Here is a 24,469-nt window from a genome sequence, read left to right as displayed (position 1 = left end):
ATAGGGTGGTAGGGGGTTAGGAGGTCAGAGAGGTAGGGGGGAGGAGCAAGATCATGGAGGGCTACATATTACATACATACACAACACATTGATAGCACATACATACATAACACACACACATACGTGCATAACACATACACAACACACATAACATACATGACACACACACACACAACGGACATGTATAACACATACATAACACAACACATTCATTCATACATACAGACGTAACACATACACGTGTGCAATATGTAAAACACAACACGGGGGTGGGGGGAGTAACACACACACACACACACACACACGTGAGGGGGGAGTAACACACACACACACACACGTGAGGGGGGAGTAACACACACACACACGTGAGGGGGAGTAACACACACACACACACGTGAGGGGGAGTAACACACACACGTGAGGGGGGAGTACACACGCACACACACACGTGAGGGGGGAGTAACACACACACACACACGTGAGGGGGGAGTAACACACACACACACACGTGAGGGGGGAGTAACACACACACGTGAGGGGGGAGTACACACGCACACACACACGTGAGGGGGGAGTACACACGCACACACACACACACGTGAGGGGGGAGTAACACACACACATACACACGTGGGGGGGGGGGGAGTAACACACACACATGAGGGGGGAGTAACACACACACACACAGAGCTGAAGGCGGCGGTTGACGCGGAGGGGAAAAGAAGACGGATTTTTTTTTAAAAAAATTACAACAAAATACACCCAAAGCGAGAGGAGGGGGTGTGGGGGGTCTTCTCCTCCTCTCTGCCCTCTGCAGACTAACACTGACATGTGGAGGTGCGGATGAGGGAGTGTGTCCGGGCGGGCGGGGCCGGGGGGGCGGGGGCCGGGAGGGCCTCACAGGCTGAGGTCGGACACTCACTGCGGGACATGGACTGAGCTCAGGATTTGCCACCAATTAAAATATATTTATAGCCAGAGCGCCCCCTCCCCCCCCCACAGCCCCCACAGCCCGGCCCTGTGTGTGGGCAGCGATGGCCGAGTTATGGTCAGTGTTTTTCAAACTGCTTTTTTGAAAAAAAGCTTTTTCAAGACGTTTTTCGGGTTTAAATCCAAAAAAAATGGGGGGAAAATGCGGCTCCAAACGGTCTGTGAGCCCTCAGCACAGACCGCAGCGGCTGACAGTTACCCACAAGCACATGGACACCACATACACGTTGGGTTATATATATATATATATATATTTATATTAACATTGATCAGTATACACACAACATAGATGATTAAGCTTTGGGGGATCAAATGCCTTATTGAAACATTATCCGTGTGTGTGTGTGTGTGAGACAGAGAGAGAGAGAGAGCGATGGTGGTTGTCAGTTACGCACTGACTGACTGACTGACTGAGACTGACTGACATTGACTGCTTTGCTGCAGTGGTTTCTCAGAGCACATTCCCCCTCTCAGGCACCGGCCGCGGGCGGGGATTTTCGAAGCAAATCATTTGCTTCTCCCAAACCGCCGACTCCTTGAAGCCCCGCGCGGGCCCATCCCCCCCCCCCCCGGGTTTGCGGGGGAAGGAGGGCCGGGGCCGCCGTTATCTCACTGTGTGCGGCCATTGCTGTCATCGTCAAAACAAATCTCCTGCATCGAAAAGGGAAGGACTTCGGGGGTATTGAGAGCGAAACCCCCGAATGCCGCAGCTCAGAGTCTGGAGTGTGACTCCGGGAGTGGTTCCCGATGCGGCGGCGGCGGATGGCGGGATGTGCAGTGTTGAAGTTTTGACTGATTTATTCCCGGTTGTGTGTCCTTGTTGTCGTTGCTGTCGTGGTTGTTGTGTGTTGTTGTGGTGGTGGTGGTGGTGCTGGTGGAGGTTGGGCAGTGTCAGGCGTGACTCACTCACTCAATCACCAAGGAAACGTGACGCTGCCCCCAAAGCGGCGGCTGCAACAGTCCTGGAGGCGGAAGGAAACATAACCTGTTTAACCCGGTGTTCACACATAGCCCCAAATTGATGACTGTAGGTTTATTTCCCCCCCCACACCCCCCCCACCCCCGGATCTCTCTCTCTCTCTCTCTCTCTCTCTCTGCCCCTCTCCATGTCTTCCTCACCAGGGCGTTGAATCTGGTGAATCTGTACGATGCCTCAGAAAGTTCTGAAGTGTGTCATTCAAGTTGATATCCACGCGGTAAGGCATCTCTGACCCTCCTCCTCCCTCCCTCCCTCCCTCCCTCTGCTGCTGCTGCTCCGGTCAACCGAGTGCTCCAAAGTATTGCATCCCTGGGGTTTTTTTTAAAAAAAACACACGGAAAGCTGTGTGAAGCTCCTCCCGTAACTGTACAATCGCCCCCTCCCCCCCCCCCCCCGTGTGTGCCCCCCCCCCCTGTGTGCCCCCCCCCCCCGTGTGCTGCTGCCCCCCCCCTGTGTGCTGCCCCCCCCTGTGTGTGCCCCCCCTGTGTGTGCCCCCCCCCGTGTGTGCTGCCCCCCCGTGTGCTGCTGCCCCCCCCCTGTGTGTGCTGCCCCCCCCTGTGTGTGCCCCCCCTGTGTGTGTGCCCCCCCCTGTGTGTGCTGCCCCCCCCTGTGTGTGCCCCCCCTGGCGCCCCCCTGTGTGTGCTGCCCCCCCCTGTGTGCTGCCCCCCACTGTGTGTGCCCCCTGTGTGTGCCCCCCCTGTGTGTGCTGCCCCCCCCCGTGTGTGCCCCCTGTGTGTGCCCCCCCCTGTGTGCTGCCCCCCCTGTGTGTGCTGCCCCCCTGTGTGCTGCCCCCCCACTGTGTGTGCCCCCCCTGTGTGTGCCCCCCCTGTGTGTGTGCCCCCCTGTGTGTGCCCCCCCTGTGTGTGCCCCCCCCGTGTGTGCTGCCCCCTGTGTGTGCTGCTGCCCCCCCCGTGTGTGCTGCCCCCCCCCGTGTGTGTGCCCCCCCTGTGTGTGCTGCCCCCTCCTGTGTGTGCCCCCCTGTGTGTGCTGCTGCCCCCCGTGTGCTGCTGCCCCCCCCTGTGTGTGCTGCCCCCCCCCGTGTGTGTGCCCCCCCTGTGTGTGCTGCCCCCCTCCTGTGTGTGCCCCCCTGTGTGTGCTGCTGCCCCCCGTGTGCTGCTGCCCCCCCCTGTGTGTGCTGCCCCCCCCTGTGTGTGCTGCCCCCCCCCTGTGTGTGCTGCCCCCCCCTGTGTGTGCTGCCCCCCCTGTGTGCTGCCCCCCTGTGTGCTGCCCCCCCTGTGTGTGCCCCCCCCTGTGTGTGCCCCCCCCTGTGTGTGCTGCCCCCCCTGTGTGTGCCCCCCCCCGTGTGTGCTGCCCCCCCCGTGTGTGTGCCCCCCCTGTGTGTGCTGCTGCCCCCCCCCCTGTGTGTGCCCCCCCCTGTGTGTGCCCCCCCCTGTGTGTGCTGCTGCCCCCCCCCATGTGTGTGCCCCCCCCTGTGTGTGCCCCCCCTGTGTGTGCCCCCTGTGTGTGCTGCTGCCCCCCCATGTGTGTGCCCCCCCCTGTGTGTGCCCCCCCCCTGTGTGTGCCCCCCCCTGTGTGTGCCCCCCCTGTGTGTGCCCCCCCCCTGTGTGTGCCCCCCCCTGTGTGTGCCCCCCTACCCTGTGTGTGCTGTCAGCACTATTGGAGCCCAGAACAAGCTCCTTACAGATGAGTGTGTGTCTCCTCAGTGTGTGTGCCCCCGAGTGCTGGGGTCAGCAGTGAGGCTCATAGAAACCCATTACTAAACAACACTCCTGCTACTGGAAATGAATTCATTTGGGCTAACCTTTCTGTTGGGTTGAATGTCATTTTTTTTCCCCCCAAAAGTAACATGAACTGAAATATTGTGTTCTAATATGACGAATGGGGTTTGATTTGGGAGAGTCACGCACTGTATTCCTTCACTGTATTTTTTTGAGCGTCGGGCGCTAAAGCCACTGAACTTCTTGACAAACTCCTTTTCTCGTGTTAGTATTGTACAGACTTGATTTTATACGAGTGAGGTCATTGAATAATGTTATATTGACCGCATCCAAGCTGAGCAGGCAGCACTCAGAACAGTGCCAATATGTTTGTTTAGATGTGTAAACAATAATAAATTGGTCATTTTCAATCTACGACTGTTTGCGGGACATTGCTGTGCGCAATTGGCTGCCGCGTTCGCCCACAACTATACAGTCAATTTACTTTACAGTGTGTTCTGTGAAGCGCTTTGGGACGTCCTCTCGACGTGAAAAGCGCTATATCAAATGCAAGGATTATTATTATTGTAAATTGCAGGCTATCAGGAGATACTCAATTCAGGAGATTCCTCATTATTCCCACTGGTCAACCCATGACTTGTTTGGCGAAATTGACTAACCAACAACCAACCATAATGTGAGGGTTCATTGTGAGACCAACATTTAGTTGTGTGAAGATGACCAATCACAGTTTGATTCAGGTGTGGGTCCTGAAGAAAATGTAACAAGCAGGAAATTGAGCAAATGTCACCTAACAGTTAAAGAAGATTGCCAGAATAGGTGATGAACTCTATTTGGTAGTTATGTGTCCCACGAGCAAAGACAGAGGGTTTAAAAGAGCAATTGGTGAAGCTTAGAGGAACCTTCTTTAGAATTCCACAATGGTCCATAGAGGGTGCTGTCATTTTTAATGGCTTTGCTTATATTCCCTACTTAATTTACATGGACTCGTACTGATTTGCAGCATTCTATTGAACTGGAGAAGCCTGACTAGGTTTGTTAAGTTGTTATTTTAATGGTATGGCAACAATCCAGGTGCCAGTATAAAGCACTGGTTAGTTTCACAGAACTTGTGCAATTAGGATCACCTTGCCCAAAAGGACTTTGGGGGTTTTAAGGACCTGTATTGTGTAGACTTACTCAGTCTGATGCCAGTCAACTGTCAATTTAACTTGGAGTATTCTAAGGCTTCATTGTTTTGCAAAGTGTGTCTCCTTGGAGCCAAGTCAACTGAATTATTGAAACCCTGTTTAGCAACTGCTTCCCCCTCTTCCCCCAATTTTATTTTCAATCCCCTTAGTTATGCAAAATGTCTTAAAATGTTTTTTTAAATTCAAATAGAACTCTATATATAGAGATTGTTGCTACCCATTTGTTTTCCCCTAAGGTGACGTGTCCAGGTGTGATTTTACCAAGGAAAGATGATATTCTCCTCAGGGTTTGTGTTCTAGGTCAACACTGGAAAACGAGATGTATAATACCAGTGTTTCCACTCCTCATTCATGAAAGTGTGCAGTTTGAAAAGGTGAGTACAAGTAACATTATTTTTTGTTATTTTTTCAAGTATTCAGTCTACCTGAAGTGACTTAACTGAAGTGAATTAACTTTCAGAAAGTTGGATTGGGCGTTGGAATGAAACTTGTTTTACAGAGTTGTGTTCGGTGTAAGAGTGATTATAAATAATACATAGTTTTATTATAAATAATAATAATTTAATGATAAATACCAATACTCAGTTTTGAGTATAAAGAGATGCAATACGGAGTCCTGTATCACCAAGTTGCTGACCTGAGGTGCATTGAGCTCCTCGAGATCACCTTGCAAATACAGTAACTGGTCACAGAACGCCATGTGTGGCATCATTTTATAGAATGTCAATATAATTTCTTTAGATGTTCATTCTATGGATTTTTTCATTCACTGTTTTAATTGCTTTGGAATCAATGCCTTTCATTATGATAGCACTGAATTGGGTGATTGAGTATTGAGAAACTGCAATATATTTTGCAATTGAGACAAAAATTGAAGCAAAATTTGGTATTTACTGTACATGTGACATGATGAAATTCTATTTGGTCTTAAACAGTTAATTATTTGACAAACGTTGTCATGTTATGCTGGAATCATAGTGACATACTGTAATTGCAAAGCCTCTTGTAATTAATTGCCTTCTTCCAAGACCTTTAAAAGAAATGATCAATTATCGTACAAAATATATTTACAAACCAAAGGAAATGATAGATAATCTAAAAATGTAAGATTTAAAAATAATATTAAATGTATCTGTGTAAAGCAACTTAACCTGAATACATACACAATCTCAATATTTCCTCTGACACAAACGTTATCAGCACAAGTGAACTTTAGATCCTTGCATTTTCCTGACACTAGATGTCAGTATAAAACAATATTTAATACTTATGGGACGGTGTGAATTCATTATTTGGCCTATATAAATTTGAAAGTATAAAATTGGATTTTATTGTATTACCTGCTATGGTGGATGTGGGTGGAAAGTCCACAGACATAATCAAGCAGATCTTAGCCAACATTTTGTGTTAGATTCCTTTTTTCCCCTGAAACATTTTAATTTTCTAACTAAGCTCCAATTTAGTGCACAACAAATCAAATAATTCATATTACATCATAAGAACTTATAAGAACATAAAAAATGCTAGACGAAAAAAGACCAAGGTCCATCTAGTTCACCTTCCACCTTCCTGGCGGCTGCATGCACATATGTCCCAAACTACCTATGTACTATATTCCATAATGTTATTTCCTAAAAGAAAGCTGTCTAGTCTGTGTTTGAAAGAATCAACAATTCCTGCTTCAACAGTCTCCCTCGGGAGCCTGTTCCACAGGTTCACTATTCGCTCACTGAAATAATGTTTGCGTAGATTCGTTCTGAATTTACCCCCTTCAAACGCAGGCCGTGTCCACTGGTTTTACTATTCTAGACAAGATGAAGCAACCTGTCATGAACTATATTGTCTTGCCCCTTTAGAATCTTGCATACAGCAATCATATCGCCTCTCAATCTTCTCTTTTCCAGAGTGAACTTGGCCAATTTACTTAGTCGCTCCTCATAGTCCAGTCCTTCCATTTCCTCAATCATTTTGGTTGCCCTCCTCTGTATCTGCTCGATTTCTCCAATATTCTTTTTTGGATTACCTCATTACTTTGGCTTGCTATTGATTTTTTGATACATCCCAACATCTGGTTTGCTTTACTGACTGACACAGAGCACTGTTGGAAGAGCTTTAATTTATTGTCAATCAGGACCCTCAGGTCTTTTTCATTTTTCATCCATATTATTTTCCTTCTGTTCAAATAGCAGTCCCTTCCAGGATTTTTTGTCCCCATGTGAAGTACTTTATATTTCTCCACATTGAATTTCATCTGTCACCAATCTACCCAATTCCCAAGTGTGTTCAAATCCTCCTGTAACCTTGTTCAGCTTTGCAATCTACCACCTTCATTAGCTTGGTGTCATCTGCAAACTTAGCCACTGTGCTTGCGACTCCTATTTCCAGATAATTTATACAAATATTAAACAAAAAAGGTCACAAAACAGACCCTTGTAGAACTCCACTAGTAACATTTTCCCAGTCTGATGACATTCCCTAGATCACCACCCTCTGGGTTCTTCCGGTCAACCAGTTGTGTATCCATTGTAATATACTTCCACTGATTCCCGTTTTCTTAACTTTCTGTGCCAGCTTCTGAAGAGGAACTGTATCAAAGGCTTTACTGAAGTTCAGATATACAACATCTACAGCCTTACCCTTATCAAGCTCCCTTGTCACACTGTCAAGAAAACCAGTAAATTACATTGGCAAGACCTCCTCTTCATGAACCAATATTGGCTATCATTTATGATTTTGTTTCTGTTCAGATGCTCCATGATTTTATCCTTAATAAGAATCTCAACCCACAATGGACGTTAAACTTACTGGTTTGTTACCTTTCTTTAAAAATAGGAGTAACATCTGCCTTTCTCCAATCCTCGGCACCTCTCCAGTATTCAATGATTTTTGAAAGATTTGTCCCATTGTTTCTGCGACTTTTTCCCTTAGTTCCTTGAGAATCCTTGGATGCAATTTATCCGGCACCTGGGATTTATTTACCTTAAGTTTACACAGCTGTTTGGCAACCATGCTGATAGTGATATGAATAGTGTCGCAACTATTCTCTGTGACATCCTTGAGTTCTCTTTCCAGATCAGATAGGTTACTCCCAGATAAAGACTGATGCAAAAATCTTATTTAGCACTATTGCAACCTGTGCAGCATTATTTGTCATGTTCTCTCCCAAACCCACCTTCAGTGGCCCTATTCCATTGCTTGTTTTTCTTCTACAAAAACAACAACAAAATTGCATTTGTAGAGCGCCTTTCACATCGGGAGGATGTCCCAAAGCACTGAACAGTCAGGTATCGGGGTCCGAGCATAACGGAGGGGTGGTGTAGGGGTGAGGGAAGGCAGAGGTGGGAGGGTGACCAAAGGCACGATCGAAGAGGAGGGTCTTGAGACCGGTCTTGAATGAGGGAAGGGATTGTGGGATGGAGTTCCAGAGTGGGGGCTGAAAGCCCGGCCGACGATGGTAGGGTGGGTCGGGCGGGAGACATGGAGCCGACTCTTATTGTAACTAAAAAAAACTTTTTGTTATCATTATCCTTCACATCTCTTGCCATTTACAATTCAAAAATTTTTTGTTATGCCTTCTGGTATTGAATCTGACTCATTTCCGTGCCATTTTCCTTCATAGTCTTAAAAGCTTTTTTTTTCCTTTTTATGATTTGCTTTGTAACCCCATCCAACCAGGCAGGAATGCCTTTAAGCTTGGTATCTTTGCTTCTCATGGGTACACATTGTTCCATTGCCTTCATAATCACCTCCTTGAAGGAACTCCATAGGTCCTCCACTCCCATTGCCATATTTAAGCCTGCCAGGCCCACTCCGACGAGACTTCTCAACCGCACAAAGTCAGTCCTCTTGAAATTTGGCGGTTTTGTTTGGGTTTCTATAACCTCATCAATTCTTGTGATGTCAAATATGACTGCATTGTGATCGTTGTTGCTTAATGTTTATGTTGGAGATTTGGTCATCCCTGTTGCTCATTATCGAATCCAAGATGTTATCTCCCCTTGTTGGCTCTTTTACAAACTGAGTCATAAAACAGTCTTCCTTTAACTCTAGAAATCCCTTCTCTACCCTCCTTGCAATACAATAAATGCAACAACTTGCATTTATTGGCCCTTCACACAATGTCTCGGAGAGCTTATTACAAATAAAGGGGAAAGATAGCCTAGGAAGAGTTCAAAAACTTCTAGTCATAGTAAAGGAAAAAGGAAAGGAAAAAGAGAAATGTGGGATGGAGTTCTATAGGATGGGGGCAGAAAGGCTGCAGGCCCAGCCGCCAATGGTGGAGCGGGCCAGGCGGGGGACATGGAGAAGACCAGAGCCTGCTGAGAGGAGGGAGCGGACAAGTTGATATGAGGTTAACAGGTCACAGAGCTGTGGAGGGCCTTGAAGGCAAGCATGAGGATTTTGAACTCTATCCTCTGGGGAATGGGGAGCTAATGGAACTGGCACGGGTGGGGCTGATGTAGTCACGGAGCCTGGTGCGGGAGTGGACATGAGCTGCATAGTTCTGGATGATCTGCAGCTTGTGGAGGGAAGAGTAGGGAAGGTCGACAAGCAGGTAGTTGGTATAGTTGAGCCTAGAGGTGATGAATGCCTGTATTATTGAACATTAATATTTAATAATCTTAAATTAAATAGAGCCCCTTTAGGAAATACCTGGTTCTTTACAATAACATAAATCACTAGAGAGGTAGGTCCCAGGAGAATAAACATAAAATTGAAGTTCCTTGTTACAGGGAGAATATGTACAGTATTTACAATTGCATACAGTCTTTGCCATAGCTAGGGGGAGTGCTTTGATTAAAAAGTGCTCTCGTGGATTGTGTTTTCATTAAACTTGTTCATAATTGTTTGAATCTGTACAATCCTTACCATATATTTCTGGAAGATGATATTTGTCATTGGATAAAATTTGGTTTTGGTCATTACAGTAATTCAGTGCTTTATCAATAAAACATTATTGCATCTGCATTCATAGCCCCTTGTTCCCTATTTCATGCATTTCTATTCCCTTTTGCAGGTGTTTGGGAAAGACATTATTGACCCCGCTGATGTTGCTGAGTTCTTAGAATGTAAGTACCAAAGCACAATATTTTTATTAATGGCAGAGTATGATTTAGTTTATGCAAAATAATTTACAATTTAAATGGAAAATGTTGAATTTCTTTCTACTTACAATAATGTTTGGTATACACAAGACATAGGCAATGGGTACTCAGTTAAAAGGGAGGGGATTTTATTCATGCTATAAAGATAATGTTTCTGGATTTTCAAAATAAGAATATTACGTTTTTATGTGAATTATAAAATGTACTAATCAGATTTTCTTCTCTTTGTATTCAGGTGACATTGTTAAGTTTGAACTGTTACACCTTACTCCCACAGGTACTTTTTTTTATTAGTTTGCTAACAATAGCCAATTGTTCATATATTTAATTGCTCTTAATGGTTTGTTAAACATGGTCATATATTGTTCATCATAAGCAGCTTTGAGCTTCAGGCAGTTCAAGAGGTAACTTAAATTTACAGTTTTCCCCCTTGAAACGAAACAGCTACTTGGTAGTGAACAGTTTCCCTGGCTTCCAGAAGCAACATTTATTAGAAATGGATCTAATATATCAAGGAGCTTGTTAAAAAATTGAGACTTGAAAATGAAAATTATTCTCCTTACTGCAGTCTATTTGCAAACACTCTGTAGAGGTTTTGATTAAGGTGACTAATCCAGAGCTGCACCCTTGTGAAGTATCCTTTCAGTGCCAGTAACTTGTAAATCGACAAACAGAACAAAATAACATCACTTTCACATACAAATCATGTTAACACATCATTCTGTAATAAAATGGAATTTTACTCATTCTTTCATGTTCCACATGTGTTTCCAATAGCAAAATTATAGTAATTATTCTAGTGTTGCAGATATTTTACAGGAAGGTTTGTACTTTGTCACTACATTGAAGCATATTGGTTTTACAATAGAATTATAGATATATTTCAACAGTAGCATTTTCTCCTTTTGCCTCTTCTCTTAAGACATTTATCTGCTTTTTCCTCCATGAGGTACAGTTTCCTAGGTTCCAGGTATCCTCGCCCCCCCCGGGGTTCCTAAACTGGGGTCTGTGGACCCCTGGGGAGGGGGGAGAGGGGGCACGAGATGGTTTGTTGTTAAATAAAAACAAAAGTGGCTGGGAACATGCAGCAGGTCAGGCAGCATCTACGGAGAGAGGAAAATTAGTTAACGTTTCAGGTTGATAACCTTTCATCAGAACTGACGATAACTGACAGTTATTGATCTGAAACGTTAACTCATTTCCTCTCTCCAGGTGCTGTCTGACCTGCTGCGTATTCCCAGCGACTTCTGTTTTTATTTCAGATTACATTACATCTACATTAACACTGTAAGCATTACTTTCCATTTATGTTTTTCATTCTTTTAAAATGTTGTTTGCAATTAAAGTAAGGTACTCAATTTCTCTGGATTTATTATGTGAGGGTTCACAATCAGCATGCTTAATGTCATGGGAGGCTTGAGCCCAGAAAGTTTAGAAACCACTGCTCTATCCTTCACCCATTTGATCATTGTTTACACGTGCCCTTCAACATTAAGTGTTAGTAGGCAATTTAACTACAGGGGACATTACAACTGATTCTGTCCTCACCCAACCTCCAAACATCCTCACCTTCCAGAAATGCCTCAGGACAATATTGGAAACCTTGGCTGATTTCTCTCTTTCTTAGATAGAGTTACCTGCATTGTCAGAAGTGCTTTCTTTCAGATGAATTGTTAAACTGAGGTCCCGTTTGCCTGTTTGGGTGGATTTTAAAGATCCCTTACTACCATTCGAAAAAGAAGGAAGTGTCTCCCTTCTCAGAATGTCTCCATTTTCAGATAAAATTGATCATTCATTTCATGGCTGTTTGTGGGACAAGCTTTACCCTGATTGAGATCAGCTAGCTCAGCACAGATTTCTAACCTGTGACTTTCTGGTCTTTTAAAATTGTAACTTAATTGTTCTCATAGTTCTACTTTTAACAATACATTTTTAATAATAGGAAACATTGTTAGAGTACTCACCTCACAACCAAGAGAACTGGGTTTGATTCCCAGGCGGAGCGAAACGTTGGGCACGTTTCCTTACTCCACACGCCTCTGTTTACCCAGCAGTAAGTAGGAACCCAATTGTTAGTCAATTAGCGGATCGCTTTTTCAGGGGGAAATAATTCCTTCAAAAAAATACATTAATTTGGTCACTCGTTGTGCGCAATTGTCTGCTGCGTTTGCCCACAAAATATACCGTAAATTCACTTTACAGTATATTCTGTGAAGCATTTGAGATGTCTCGAAAACATGATAAGACACTATATCAAATGCAAGAATTATTATTATTGTTCCTGAAGTATTTGTTTATAAAACAAAAATCTAAAAGGCTGCCGAAAAGATCTAATGACATTTTCTTTCCTAATTTTGCCATTATAGGTGATGAACCATTAGCCATCTATGAAGAAAACACTAGACCTTTCTTGTTCCCTGAACCCAAGTTGACTCCCACATACCCTGGAGTGGATAGAGAAGTATTGATGAGAAGATGCTCACAGGCTTTTGTAAGACATTACTTCCATTTGATTATTGTTATGATGTATTTATTGCAATTTTTTCTTTGCAAGGTCAAACCATTTCAGTTCATCAGAGTTCATACTTTTTTTTACTACAGATAAAATCTTCGAATTTGTTTTTCATCCATTACCGTAGAAGCTATGTGTAATATTAACCAACTTAGGAACAAATAAACCATTCACTGAATTGTAATAAATCTTCTTTCAATGGATGGTTCATTGTGAATGTTCAATGGTGCATTTTGCTTGTGGGCAAATTGTAAACATCACTTTGACCAATATTTATCATTGGCCTATTTATCTATACTGGATATATATGTATAATTTATGATTTTTTATGAGAATAATCTTGCTTTAGCCATATTTACTCAGTAAGTGTTGTGGTGTCTCTATTTGCAGTAAAATTGTGACTGAAGTGGACATGCAGTCTGTTTTCAATAATATGTGAATACAGGATATGCAAATATGTTACAATGGTAACTTTTGTAATAATAATCCTTTATGGAGAGCTGATCCATAACTGTCCAGTATTTGCTATGTCTAAATTGTAAGCAGTTAATTTTGTAATGAATACAGATTACTTTTAATCCACAATACAGACATTGATAACATTTTAAGTAGAATTTAAACATTCTGTATGTATATTGTAGAACAATGACCAATATTTGTTTCCAGCTGTGAAAAAATCAAAAGAGGGGAATCTTTCAGTAATGTTTCTTCCTGCTTTCTCCCAGGGTGGAACAAGGATTGTTTTTATGGAAATGCAGGTTAGCTGTCTTGCCTCAGGGCAAGAAGGTTGTGGGTTCAAACTTGGTTTCATAGACTAGGCTAACTCTCCAAGGGCAGCCTATGCATCAATGAATTATAGAGCCCAGAAGATTAATGTTTCAAGCCTAGTTCAAATTGGTTTGAATTATTAATCTTCTGAGGGAGAGGAAAATTGGCCAAAAATGGAGCTGCTGATTCCTATTTGAAGATTCTTGTTGCAAGGTACACTTCTGTGCTCCCTTGGTTGAATAGCCTTCCAACACTTACTATCATGGCTCATACATGAATTATGGCCATGTGTGAAGTACGAGAGGGCACCTCATGCTCATAGAATCATAGATTAGGAGAATGGAAAGTGAATTAAAGACCATTTGGGGGAGAAGGAAGGGTAAGATTGGAGGAGAATAAAATATCTATTTAGGAAAGGGTTAGCAGCTGTACAGTTTGTAAAGACATTCACTCTAAGCAGTGCTCTACAGGACTCCAGTTTGGAGTAAGGAAACCTTGGGCAAGTTTCCTTACTCCACATGCCTCTGTTTACCTAACAGTAAGTAGGAACCCAGTTGTTAGTCAATTGGCGGATCGCTTTCAATGGATAATAATCCCTTCATATAAATAATAAGGTCATTCAATCCATGACTGTGTGGAGCATTGCTGTGTGTAAATGGCCGTCGCCTTTTGTCCAAAAAATATTTAGGCAATTCATTTTGAAATATATTCTGTGAAGTGCTTTGAGATGTCATGATGACGTGATAAGGCGCTATATCAAATGCAACAATTATTATAATTATTAGAAAGACAGAATTAATTGTTTTTCCAAAAATACAAACAAATGTTTAGTTTTTTTTAGAGCACATACTGCATAGGAGACCACTAGGCCTCTTATGTGAGTCATATTTTGAGCTCCTGCAGGATTCTACTCAAACCCATTCCCCATCTTTTCTCCATATAATTTAATATTATTATTTTATATATTGTGCAAATCTAAGATCCATTGCAATGGTTCAAAACAGAACAAAATTTACCCTTGTATACTTTGCTGACTATTGGTACAATTGTTTTCTGATATACATCAGTCACAATGACAATGGATGATTTCTTAAATTTCTGCTTAGCCTTTACCAGACTGCAGAGATACAAAGCACAAAAATTGATTAGTGATGTTACAACTGGGGAGGACAAATTTGCAAGGCTATGGGGAGAGAGCGGGGGAGTGGGATTAATTTGGATAGCTCTTTCAAAGAGTCAGCACAGGCACGATGGGTCAAATTGCCCCCTTGTGTGTTGTATAATTCTATGAATTGACCACATGAAAATGCAACATTTTTACGTTATACTTATTTCCTTACACATGGTTCAACCCATGTTGCATACTATTCATAAGTACATCTCTTGATAGTTGGGCTTACATTCGCCCCCATTTATACTGTTGAATTGTGATGGGGGAAGTGAAGCTATGTATGCATGTCTCTCTTATCTGTGTTGAGGATACATTTGCATGAGAGACACATTGGCAATGTTGTTTCTGTCCATATCTTTTAGAATCTCCTCAGAAATCATATTGATGGTTGTAATGACCCAGAGATAATAAGTTTGGAAAAAATATCCATAAAAACAGATTGTGTTCCTGTCAAAAGGCATACCATAGAAAAGATACAAAATATTAACAATGATATACAGTATTACTGGAATATAATAATTCTTGCATTTGATATAGCGCCTTATAATGTCATTGAGACGTCTCAAAGCCCTTCATAGAATATACTGTGAATATATTGTAAAGTGAATTGACTTTACTGTACCATCATATCCTCTAGTCAACTACAAATATAACCTTTTCCATAGACTTCATTTCCAGTGATATTAGCACAGATGGCTATGATGACACTTCTGGCATTATGTAATGTTGTTAAAGTTGACATATACCTTTCACCCAGAATGTTAGTTTGGATCAGTCAGTGGCAGCCTAGACAATTGACAAGTCATCCAGGACAAGGAAAAGATGATAAAGCTTGTCAGCCACCTTAGCAGTAAATTGAGATAAAAATTTGCCCTGTTCCAAGAGTTGGCATTCACTTTAGTAAATAAATGCCAAATGTTGCACCTTCTGCGAGATGTCCAAAGAAAACAAACCCATTAGTGAACGCCAATATCAGATATTGAGTTCCAATTTAAAGAAATCCAAACTTAACTTATTAACATTCATTTATTTTAGAACTGAAATTTTCCACAAGACATATTCTAAGTTGCAATAAATTCCAGTTTTTAATGTATTTTGAGTTTATGCATACCAGCATTGTTTTTACATTCATTTTCCTTCCTTTTATTTACTCTGCAAAACACTATTAAAATAAGTTTCATTACTTTCATTTAATTTTGCTATGCGGCATAAGTTTACAAACAAACCCTATTAAGATCCAAGTGTGTGAAAGAACAAAATTAAAATCTTATAGAAAAATATGTTTCACCATTAAGACATCCAACTAAAAAAAATGCAATCCCAGGTTTAGCTTCAAAACTGAGCTGGCCTTCTGAAAAGCTCAGTAGAAAATATATCCATCTTATCTCAAACATTATATATGTATTATATCAGTTACTCATTTTCAATGCTTTTATTGGCAAACATTAGATTTGACTAACAGATAGTGGGAGGTGGGATGTGGAATTCTCAGGTACAGCAATAATGGAGAAATGCTTTTAAATGAATTAGATACTTGACAAAGGAAAATTAAAATGTATGTTGACTGAGCAAGAGAGTGGGTAGGATTAAGTGACTTATGTAGATGTGACTCATAGAGAAAAATGGTTCTGCAGACATGGTAGGCTAAATGGCTCATTTCTATATGTAACATTTTGTGATTCCATGAAAAGCTGAGCAATTGACTTTGTTTATCTTTCATTTGTTGTTTTAATTGTAAAGGGTGGATTTAAATTAGTTTCCGGCAAGTAAAGACTTACTTAAGCAAGCATGTTCCTGATTCAGTTTGAGTACCCTGTGTTGCTCTATTTTCTAGGAAATAGGAAGTGTATGGGAAGAATTGCTTGAGGCACAGCAGATTTCACCAGCTTTTGTATCTGCACAGTGCATCAATTCCAAAATGTAGATGGCCAATATACACACTACCATCTTATGGGTAGAATGAACTTTTGTAAAGAAAAAAACATTCTGCAAAATTGTAACCTTCACAGTCACAATAAGGAACCCCTCTGTCATCTCATACTATCTATGTGCTTCAGTAAATGCTCAATCTTCTTAAAGACTATTTACTTAGCTCAAGGCATGATATATTAGTTCTATAGAGTAATATAACTCTTTATTCATTTCATCATTCCTTTATCTTTATTCTTGTATTTTTAAATGTTTGCATCATTGTTTAGCTGCTCTTCATTGTTAAAAAAAATCATTGTAAATGCAACTTCAGGCTTTCTAGATTACTTTGATATGTTTTCTGTTAATAATTCTGTTGATGCAGCACATTTATTTTACTGGCAGCGAGTAATAGGCTATGAATATTAAATTAATTCCCACACACAAAACAATACATTTTCTGCCCGCCTTTGTTGTGGTTCAGAGCAGAGCACAAGTTAATGTACATAGATGAATTAGAAAAACAAAGACACTTTTACACACCGAGGGATCAGATATCAGTGCAAATGTGTTTTTCCTTTCAATGTTTATATTGATAATGCTCCATCTCAGAGTGTAAATGTAGTCTGCTATTTTTCTGCTATTTCTACCATGATGCCCTTCTAGAATTGCACAAGTAAAGCGCTATATCAAATGCAAGGATTATTATTATTAATATACTAGATACACAGCAAAATGAACCTATCAATAGTTATGTGATAATGTGAAAAAAAGATGCAACATATTTCTCCTTTAGTGAAATTGGGTATGATCAGCTAAAGTTCAAATTATTTATAAGAACTGTAGCTTTGAAATTATCATATTTTGAGGGGACATTGTCATTATGAAAAAGAATTGTCAATCTTTATTTCATTTGCTTGCAAACAGGACACAAACATACAAATCATTTCCACGAAAATAGTGTTCCTTTAAATATACCATAAGCAAAAAATCTTTGATATGGGGGAGGGGGTTATAATTACACTTGGGGGTAACATCTGCTGTCCATAAAATATTAGAACATACAGAATTTTAAATGTTAGTTCTAAAATGTTCTTAATTTCACACTATATAGCAGCTCTAAAATGCAGTAGTGAAGACATGAAAATGAAAAAAATTAATGAAAATGAACAAAAACAAATTACTAGTTAAAATTCTGTAGCATAAATTGGCTAATTTCACAATACGCTTAAGCAGTTGCTTATCAAGGACGTAACAAGATTGGATATAGAGCAATGAAGGTAAGCAACAAAAAACTCCTGATTTACTTTAGAATAGCTGGCTTTACTATTTGAAATAATTATTGTGTGATTTATGTTATGGATACGAAGGACTAAGTTTGATTCCTAAATGCTTTGTGTAGGACAAGCACACACAACAATTATGCATTCAGCAGCGATTGAAGATTATTTTCACTTGGAGGAAGACTAACAGCTGTAACAAGAATCATAATGAAGGCTAAACAGAAGTTAACTGCAGGAATTAACCAGAGAGACGACTGTTCTGTCAGAGAACATATATTTGAACATAAAGACAATCTAATCTCAAGCCACTTGGGACTTCCAAAGGAAGTGATTAATCAGTTTTGAAACATTATCAATGATGAACCTGTGTCAGCCAGGCTAGGTTGGTAGCACTCTTGCCTCTGGGAGTCGGAGGTTCTGTAAGTTCAAACCCCACATCAGGTCTTTGAACTCATATTCTAGTCTGAGACTCCGATGCAGTGCTTGGGGTATGCTGCAATGTGGCAGGTGCTGTCCTTCGGATGAGACGTTAAACTGAGGCCATGTTTGCCTGTTCAGGTCGACATTAAAGATCCCATAGCACTATTCAAAAAGAGAAGGGAGTTTCTCCCAGTGCCTCATAATAAAATCGGTCATTCATTTCATGGCTGTTTATAGTGCGCAAATTGACTGCAGTGTTTGCCCACAAAACACAGTCACTACACTTTACATGGGATATCCACCCAACCTGAAAGATGCTATACCAAATGTAAGGAACAAACAGAACTGCCTCTGAGCATCTCAGAGGCAGTTCTAGTTGTTGTATAAAGGTTTCTGATACTCAATCTTTATGCATTCTGTTCCTTCCAAGACTCACACAAGTGGTGTAGGTAAAACCAGTTTGCCATGTCCATGATCATTGAACATTTTACCGATATCCTTTGTAATAAAACATACAGATAGTTAAATTAACTGGAAATCCATGATCAAGTAGATAGTCAACACAATCCTTCTAGATATCTAGAAGTATGAGGAGTCATGGACTGCTCACATGTTGCAATTCATGCATCAACTTGCAATCTAATGGCATACATGAACAGAAAATACATTTACTCAATGCTTATCCAGGTGATATGGGAAGAAGATGAAAAACAATCTGCATGTCAATAGCCACTCTGGTGCCACACATGGTTTATGTATTTCATGTGCTCCATGTGTTTCAAATGAGGTTCAAGACTGAGGAAGACTTTAAGAGTGAATCATTGGTGATATGGGGTTAGTTTATGCACTATAGTTAATGATTCAATTGTAAAATCCTAAATGGATACGGAAGTGGCACAAAATACGTTTCATATGTACATGAGAACTATGATCAAGGATATATTTGGTGCATTAAAGCATAAATTCCATTGCTTGGATTACTCAAGATGCTGCACACAGCTTGTTGCACAACAATAATAATAATCCTTGCATTTGATACGGTGCCTTATCACATCTTCTGGATGTCTCAAAGCGCTTAAAAGAATATACTGTAAAGTGTTGTGACTGTATGTCTTGTGGGCGAAATGCAGCAGCCAATTGCGCACAGCAATGTCCCACAAACAGTCAGGGATTAAATGAAACAGTCATGGATTAAGTAATCAAATTATTATTATTTTGAAGATATTATTACCCTCAGAGATTAATGAATGCAGAGCCATCAATAAGACTATGAAACAGCAAACTATCTAACTGTCTGAGTATGGTCAACAAAAGAGCAACTTGTCAGCAAAATAGCGTCTGAAATTATAACCCATTAACTAAGTTTCTTGAAATAATTATTGTTGGTGCACATTGATGTACTGGGGCTATCAATTGACCTGACAAATTGCCCTTTGCCATTACTGCAAAGAAATGCAAATATTAGTTTTATAGTGTTTTCTTTATGGAAGACACATAATAAAATGAGATCAATAATGTTGAGTTGTGGTGTTACTGATTGTATACAGTGTTAAAAGTGTCAACAGTGTGCTCTGGTGTGTTTCCTTTCGTCATATATAACCATAAACCAGGTTTTAAGACCTTCCAAACATTATCCTACTTGAAAAGCAAGTTGTTACAATACTGTTTCTAACTTGTACTCCAAGGTTTTGGAGAGTGTTTTCACTCTCCAGAGTAAGTGTAGGTTCAGTATAAAGTCTCTTTCTAACCAAATTCATCCAGCATGCTGTGCAGTACCTGATTATTCTGGCAAGAAAGTTGAAGGAAGCTTCTTGCCCAGTGATACTGTAGCAGTCACATCTGGGGTAGATGATGCATGACCTGCACTACCAGAACTAATAATAATAATCCTTGTATTTGATATAGCGCTTTTCACGTCTTCTTGACGTCTCAAAGCGCTTCACAGAATATACTGTAAAGTGAATTGACTGTATATTTGTGGGCAAAATGCCACTGGGAGGGATCTGTATCAGTAACTGAATGCCACTGAGTGAAGGCATGTCATCACTGGTGCTACTCCTTTAGGTGAGATGAGTCATTGGCTGATTCAGAGTAAAATTCTGCAGAATTGTTCATTAAATGTAGAAGCCTCTTTAAGAGAAGCAGTTACATTCTGAATGGACTTTGACAATGTGATTGTATTCACATATTTGTGTTTCCCAGGATTTCAGAAAATTCATGATAGTCATGGAGATCCTAGAGTTTGACTACTCTTCCTTCCTAGTGTCCTCCACATAACTTAGTGTTGCACCAACTCTTTTTCATTGCGGGGACACCAAGGCCTGATTCCTTTAGTTCCAGAGAGCGTGTTCTCCTGGAAGCTTCAACTATCAGATGAACTGTTTGTTGCTGCAGTGGTATCTTTATTTTATAGCGTCAAATTCAGGAGGATAGTCTCAAACAAACATGCCTTTGTCAGAAACCTTTTTTCCTCCTCTATGTAGAGGGTTATGTATATGATCAACTTGAAAAGATTTTCTTTATTCACTGTACCATGACCCAGCTTTTTTTATTTGTTGATTGCCACAGGAATTTGAGCTTTGCAGCACTTTTATTCCTCTATCTGAAATTCACTCTCCAGCTGTATTGGTGGCTACTTGCAGTGTAAATAATGAAGTTATTGAGCTGGTTAAGATATATTTGAAGATTAGTAGAATCCTGTCTGATAATTTAAAATGGCTGCTATGTACAACTAGTATTCTTATAGACATCTACCTGTTATAACAATGTTATGTTTCCTTGTTGTTGCTTGTACTTAACTCACCACAGATAATCTTGTCACAGTATGCTTCATTAAAATAATACATTTGTGTTTATTTATAATATGTTGGAATATACTGATTGTTCTATATAGTCAAAATGATGCACATAAGTCTTTAGATCATCCAGTGTTCTCCAATGCATGTGTGTGATTTCATGTGTTAAATGCTTGTATAAATGTAATTTGTAATAAAAATAATAATCATTGCATTTGATACAGCACTTTCAACATCTTCTAGACGTCTCAAAGCGCTTCACGGAATATACTGTAAAGTGAATTTACTGTATATTTGTGGGTGAAACGCAGCAGCTAATTGCTAACAGCAGTGTCCCAATTTATAAAGATTATATCAGACTCAGAAGTTAACACAATGCATGCTTTCGATGGAGTGACAATAAATATATATTATTTTATTGTGTGAACAGCCTTCATTGTATTAGATCTTGAATCTACGACTTAAGAGAGTAATAATGGTACTGTAGTTTAAACTGGCCATGCAAAACTTCTCTTCATTCCAGGCAATTTCACCCAAACTGGAGTTTTCTACAACAACAACAATTACTGAGTGTTGTATTAGATATCCAAAGAGGATTTCTTCAAGCTCATGCCTGGTAAGAGCCTTTAAAACAGTTCTAATATTTTTTGGGGGGTCAGCCAGGTGTCTGATATATGCAGAAACTCCTCACCGTGCTTAAGAGTATCCAAACCAAACTGAGAATTCCATACATCTCACCTCGAGTCCAAATCCTTGACTGTCCAGCCCCTTGGGACATTCTCCCGACTATAGGAGCTATACAAATGTAATTTTGCATTGTATTGTAGACATGGACATTCCAGAGATAAATTGTTGGAATGGAATGCACACGCTTTCCCTGGAGAGACACGCCCTGCTTACCTAATCCCAGAAAGTATTAGGTGCTGGTTGGCAAGAGTGTGCATTGCAGTACTGCTGGAGTCTAACCAGCTAAACCCATATCGCTTGCCGTTGATATGTGAAAGCTTTCAAACTTTTAACCTGGAATACTGCAAACCCACCTGGTCCAGGAACCGGACTACCGAGGCTGCCACAGAGGGCTGGCTCGATTCTAACATTCCATGATCAAACATGTCGACTTGGAGCCAGTTCAGCTCCAAGGAAACCCATAATATGAACATAAGAAAGAAATGAAGTAAGCATGAAATGCAAAACAGCTTTGCGACCGATCAAGTTCATTCCTTCCACGGCCGCACAAATCTCCTGTGGTTATGCTCACAGGAACAAATATGACAGTACTGAAAATCCCGGAAACATTGTTAGGCCCAACCATTGAGCCAACCGTAGGATTGGTGTGTGTGGCCCGGAGGTTCAAACCAGTCTTTAGCTATAGATGAAATAATATAATATTTCTTAATTGATTTGATAACATTTAATCTGTTAAGAATTATCAAATTTTTCACCACATTTAATATTGCATGTTTTGTTATAATTTGCAGTAAATGTATAGTGCTATGCATTAAAGTAAACTAATGGGAGTAAATTGGAAGTCATAACAATATAATTTTTTTAAAAATTCCAATCTCAGATTTTGTAATGTTGATTTTGTTACAATTTTTAACACAGACAGAAAGAAAGGAAAATCACCTTAGAAAAGTCAAGTCCACAAAATCATTCAACATAGGAGGAAAGGGATTGTGTGAGAAGAAATCTGATACCTGCAGAAAACCAGTGTCACCTTCCAGTTCCAGACAAAGGTCCCCGTCTGCCTATTGTAGAAGGTGTTTGCTTGAGCTTTCGTTAGATGATGGACAGATTTCGGACCTAAGTCCAGAGCGTAAAGATTGCAAGATCGATTTCGGGTCCAAATCAACTTGTCCATTGCGACATGTAAGTACCACGCAGCTTATGCTTTGTATAAGAACATATTTATGGATTGATGGAAAATTGACTAGAATTAACATCTGATATAACTTGGAACCAATTGGCAAGCATGGAGGATTGGGAAGGATGGAATTATAATTACCAGCACGTTTTCCTCTTCTCCAGAGGGCAAGTGGAGGGTTCCTAGACTTCGACGTAAGTAGATCTGTACTCTAAAGCTGTCAGGTCTGTGTTGCTATGTTCGTCCTTTCTGCCCAACTCCAGCAGTAATAGTGACATTGAGACAAACAGATATTGTGAAGTTACTGCTGTGCCATCCAATTTAACGACAAGGCCTTACTTTGCCTTGAGTTCTGGGAAATTTGCTCATTTTTAAAGGACCATCAGCACTGTATATATTTATATACAGCTTGTTGAAACAGTATAAACCATGGTTCTGATGACATTTTGAACCACAAAACAGAAATAAATTAGGATACTGCAGTTCGTTGTTCAATTTATTACTAGCTGTATCTCATACCTGTGTGCGACAGCAAGAATGCAAGACTGCCAAGGTGTGTTTTCCCAGTGCAGGGTGTCCACAAAGTCCTCTTACCCCTTTGTTACAAAACAGCTATATGAGATTGCAGAAATGCTGAAACAAGCTATCAGCGCCTTGGGAAGTCCTCCAGACATGAAAGATGCTATACAAATGTAACTTGTCGTTATTGTTGTCAGAGAGATGCATTTCACCTCATTACTCCATCATGTTACAGAAGATGTCACACCAAAACTATCAATGGATTATTATCTGCCACGAAAACGGTGACAATCCTCTGGATGTCTAAATCAGTTGAACACTTGTACTGAATATAATTAAATATATTGTGGGCATTTCGGCCACAAAATACAGTCAATACACATTACAGTATATTCTGTGAAGTGCTTTGAGACGTCTCGAAGACATGATAAGGCGCTATATCAAATGCAAGGATCATTATTAAGTACTTCTAAATACAATTATTATTCTTCTAGCATGTTGTTGATCAGTGCACTGCAGAGAGTGAGAAAAAAATGGGGCTAACAGGATTTTGTGGACGAGAAAGAAGCCAATGTCCCTTGTACACTCTTGCCTCCCACTCACTCCAGGAAAAATATTGCTGCTACACATTGAAACACCCCTTCTGAAGGTGTTTTGCTTTGCAGCAACATTACAGGGGGAGGATATTACTGCCATTCTTCACCTTCAACAACAGCTACAACAACTTGCATTTATATAGCGCCCTTCATTCAGGGTAGGATTTCGGAGCATTTAACAGTGGCGGAGCCTGACAGCAAGCCATGAGGAAAATCTTCAGGCGTGTTTTTGCCTCTGCCTTGCCTCCTCCTTCAAGGGGAAGGAGGAGGCAAGGCAGAAGCAAAAACACTCAATTGATTTCAGTAATAACATCAAATGATTCATGCACTTTATGAGTTTATAGACACTGTTGTAATGAGAGTAAAACTGCTATTGCATTCTGCTTTGCTGAGATAACAAATAAGTTGTTTATATGTTGTTTTATGAGCCAACAAACATTGTTATTTATGCCATGAAAGTGGATTTGTGAACTATTGATATAACATCACTGTTAGCTATTTGGTGCATTATTTCTTAATGGAATATTTTTCTTCTGCACCTTTTCCATCTCGGCTCAACATCCTTGTTTGACAATTTTTCCCTCTAGTCTACCTCAGCCAGTTCATTCCTCATACCATTATAATTAGTTTTGTTTCCAATCAAGGAGATATACTGCCTAAAATAAGTTGTTTTATAAATTAATCTTTTAG

General features: G+C 40.6%; 1 protein-coding gene across 1 annotated transcript in view; it reads left to right on the top strand.

The window, feature by feature from the left end:
• Positions 1 to 1,010: 1,010 nt before the first annotated feature.
• Positions 1,011 to 24,469, top strand: part of LOC103178088 (spermatogenesis-associated protein 6) — a 37,903-nt gene continuing 14,444 nt past the window's right edge. Inside the window, exons 1-7 of the mRNA XM_007892604.2 lie at positions 1,011 to 1,048; positions 5,075 to 5,212; positions 9,856 to 9,907; positions 10,179 to 10,220; positions 12,310 to 12,434; positions 21,324 to 21,416; positions 22,406 to 22,669. Of these exons, the coding sequence (XP_007890795.1) occupies positions 1,046 to 1,048; positions 5,075 to 5,212; positions 9,856 to 9,907; positions 10,179 to 10,220; positions 12,310 to 12,434; positions 21,324 to 21,416; positions 22,406 to 22,669 (717 nt within the window). The 5' untranslated portion in view covers positions 1,011 to 1,045. The remainder of the gene's footprint in view (positions 1,049 to 5,074; positions 5,213 to 9,855; positions 9,908 to 10,178; positions 10,221 to 12,309; positions 12,435 to 21,323; positions 21,417 to 22,405; positions 22,670 to 24,469) is intronic.

This window comes from Callorhinchus milii, unplaced genomic scaffold, assembly GCF_018977255.1.
Source record: "Callorhinchus milii isolate IMCB2004 unplaced genomic scaffold, IMCB_Cmil_1.0 Scaffold1, whole genome shotgun sequence".
Classification (NCBI taxonomy): Eukaryota; Metazoa; Chordata; class Chondrichthyes; order Chimaeriformes; family Callorhinchidae; genus Callorhinchus; species Callorhinchus milii.
This window is presented reverse-complemented; position numbering and strand designations above follow the sequence as displayed.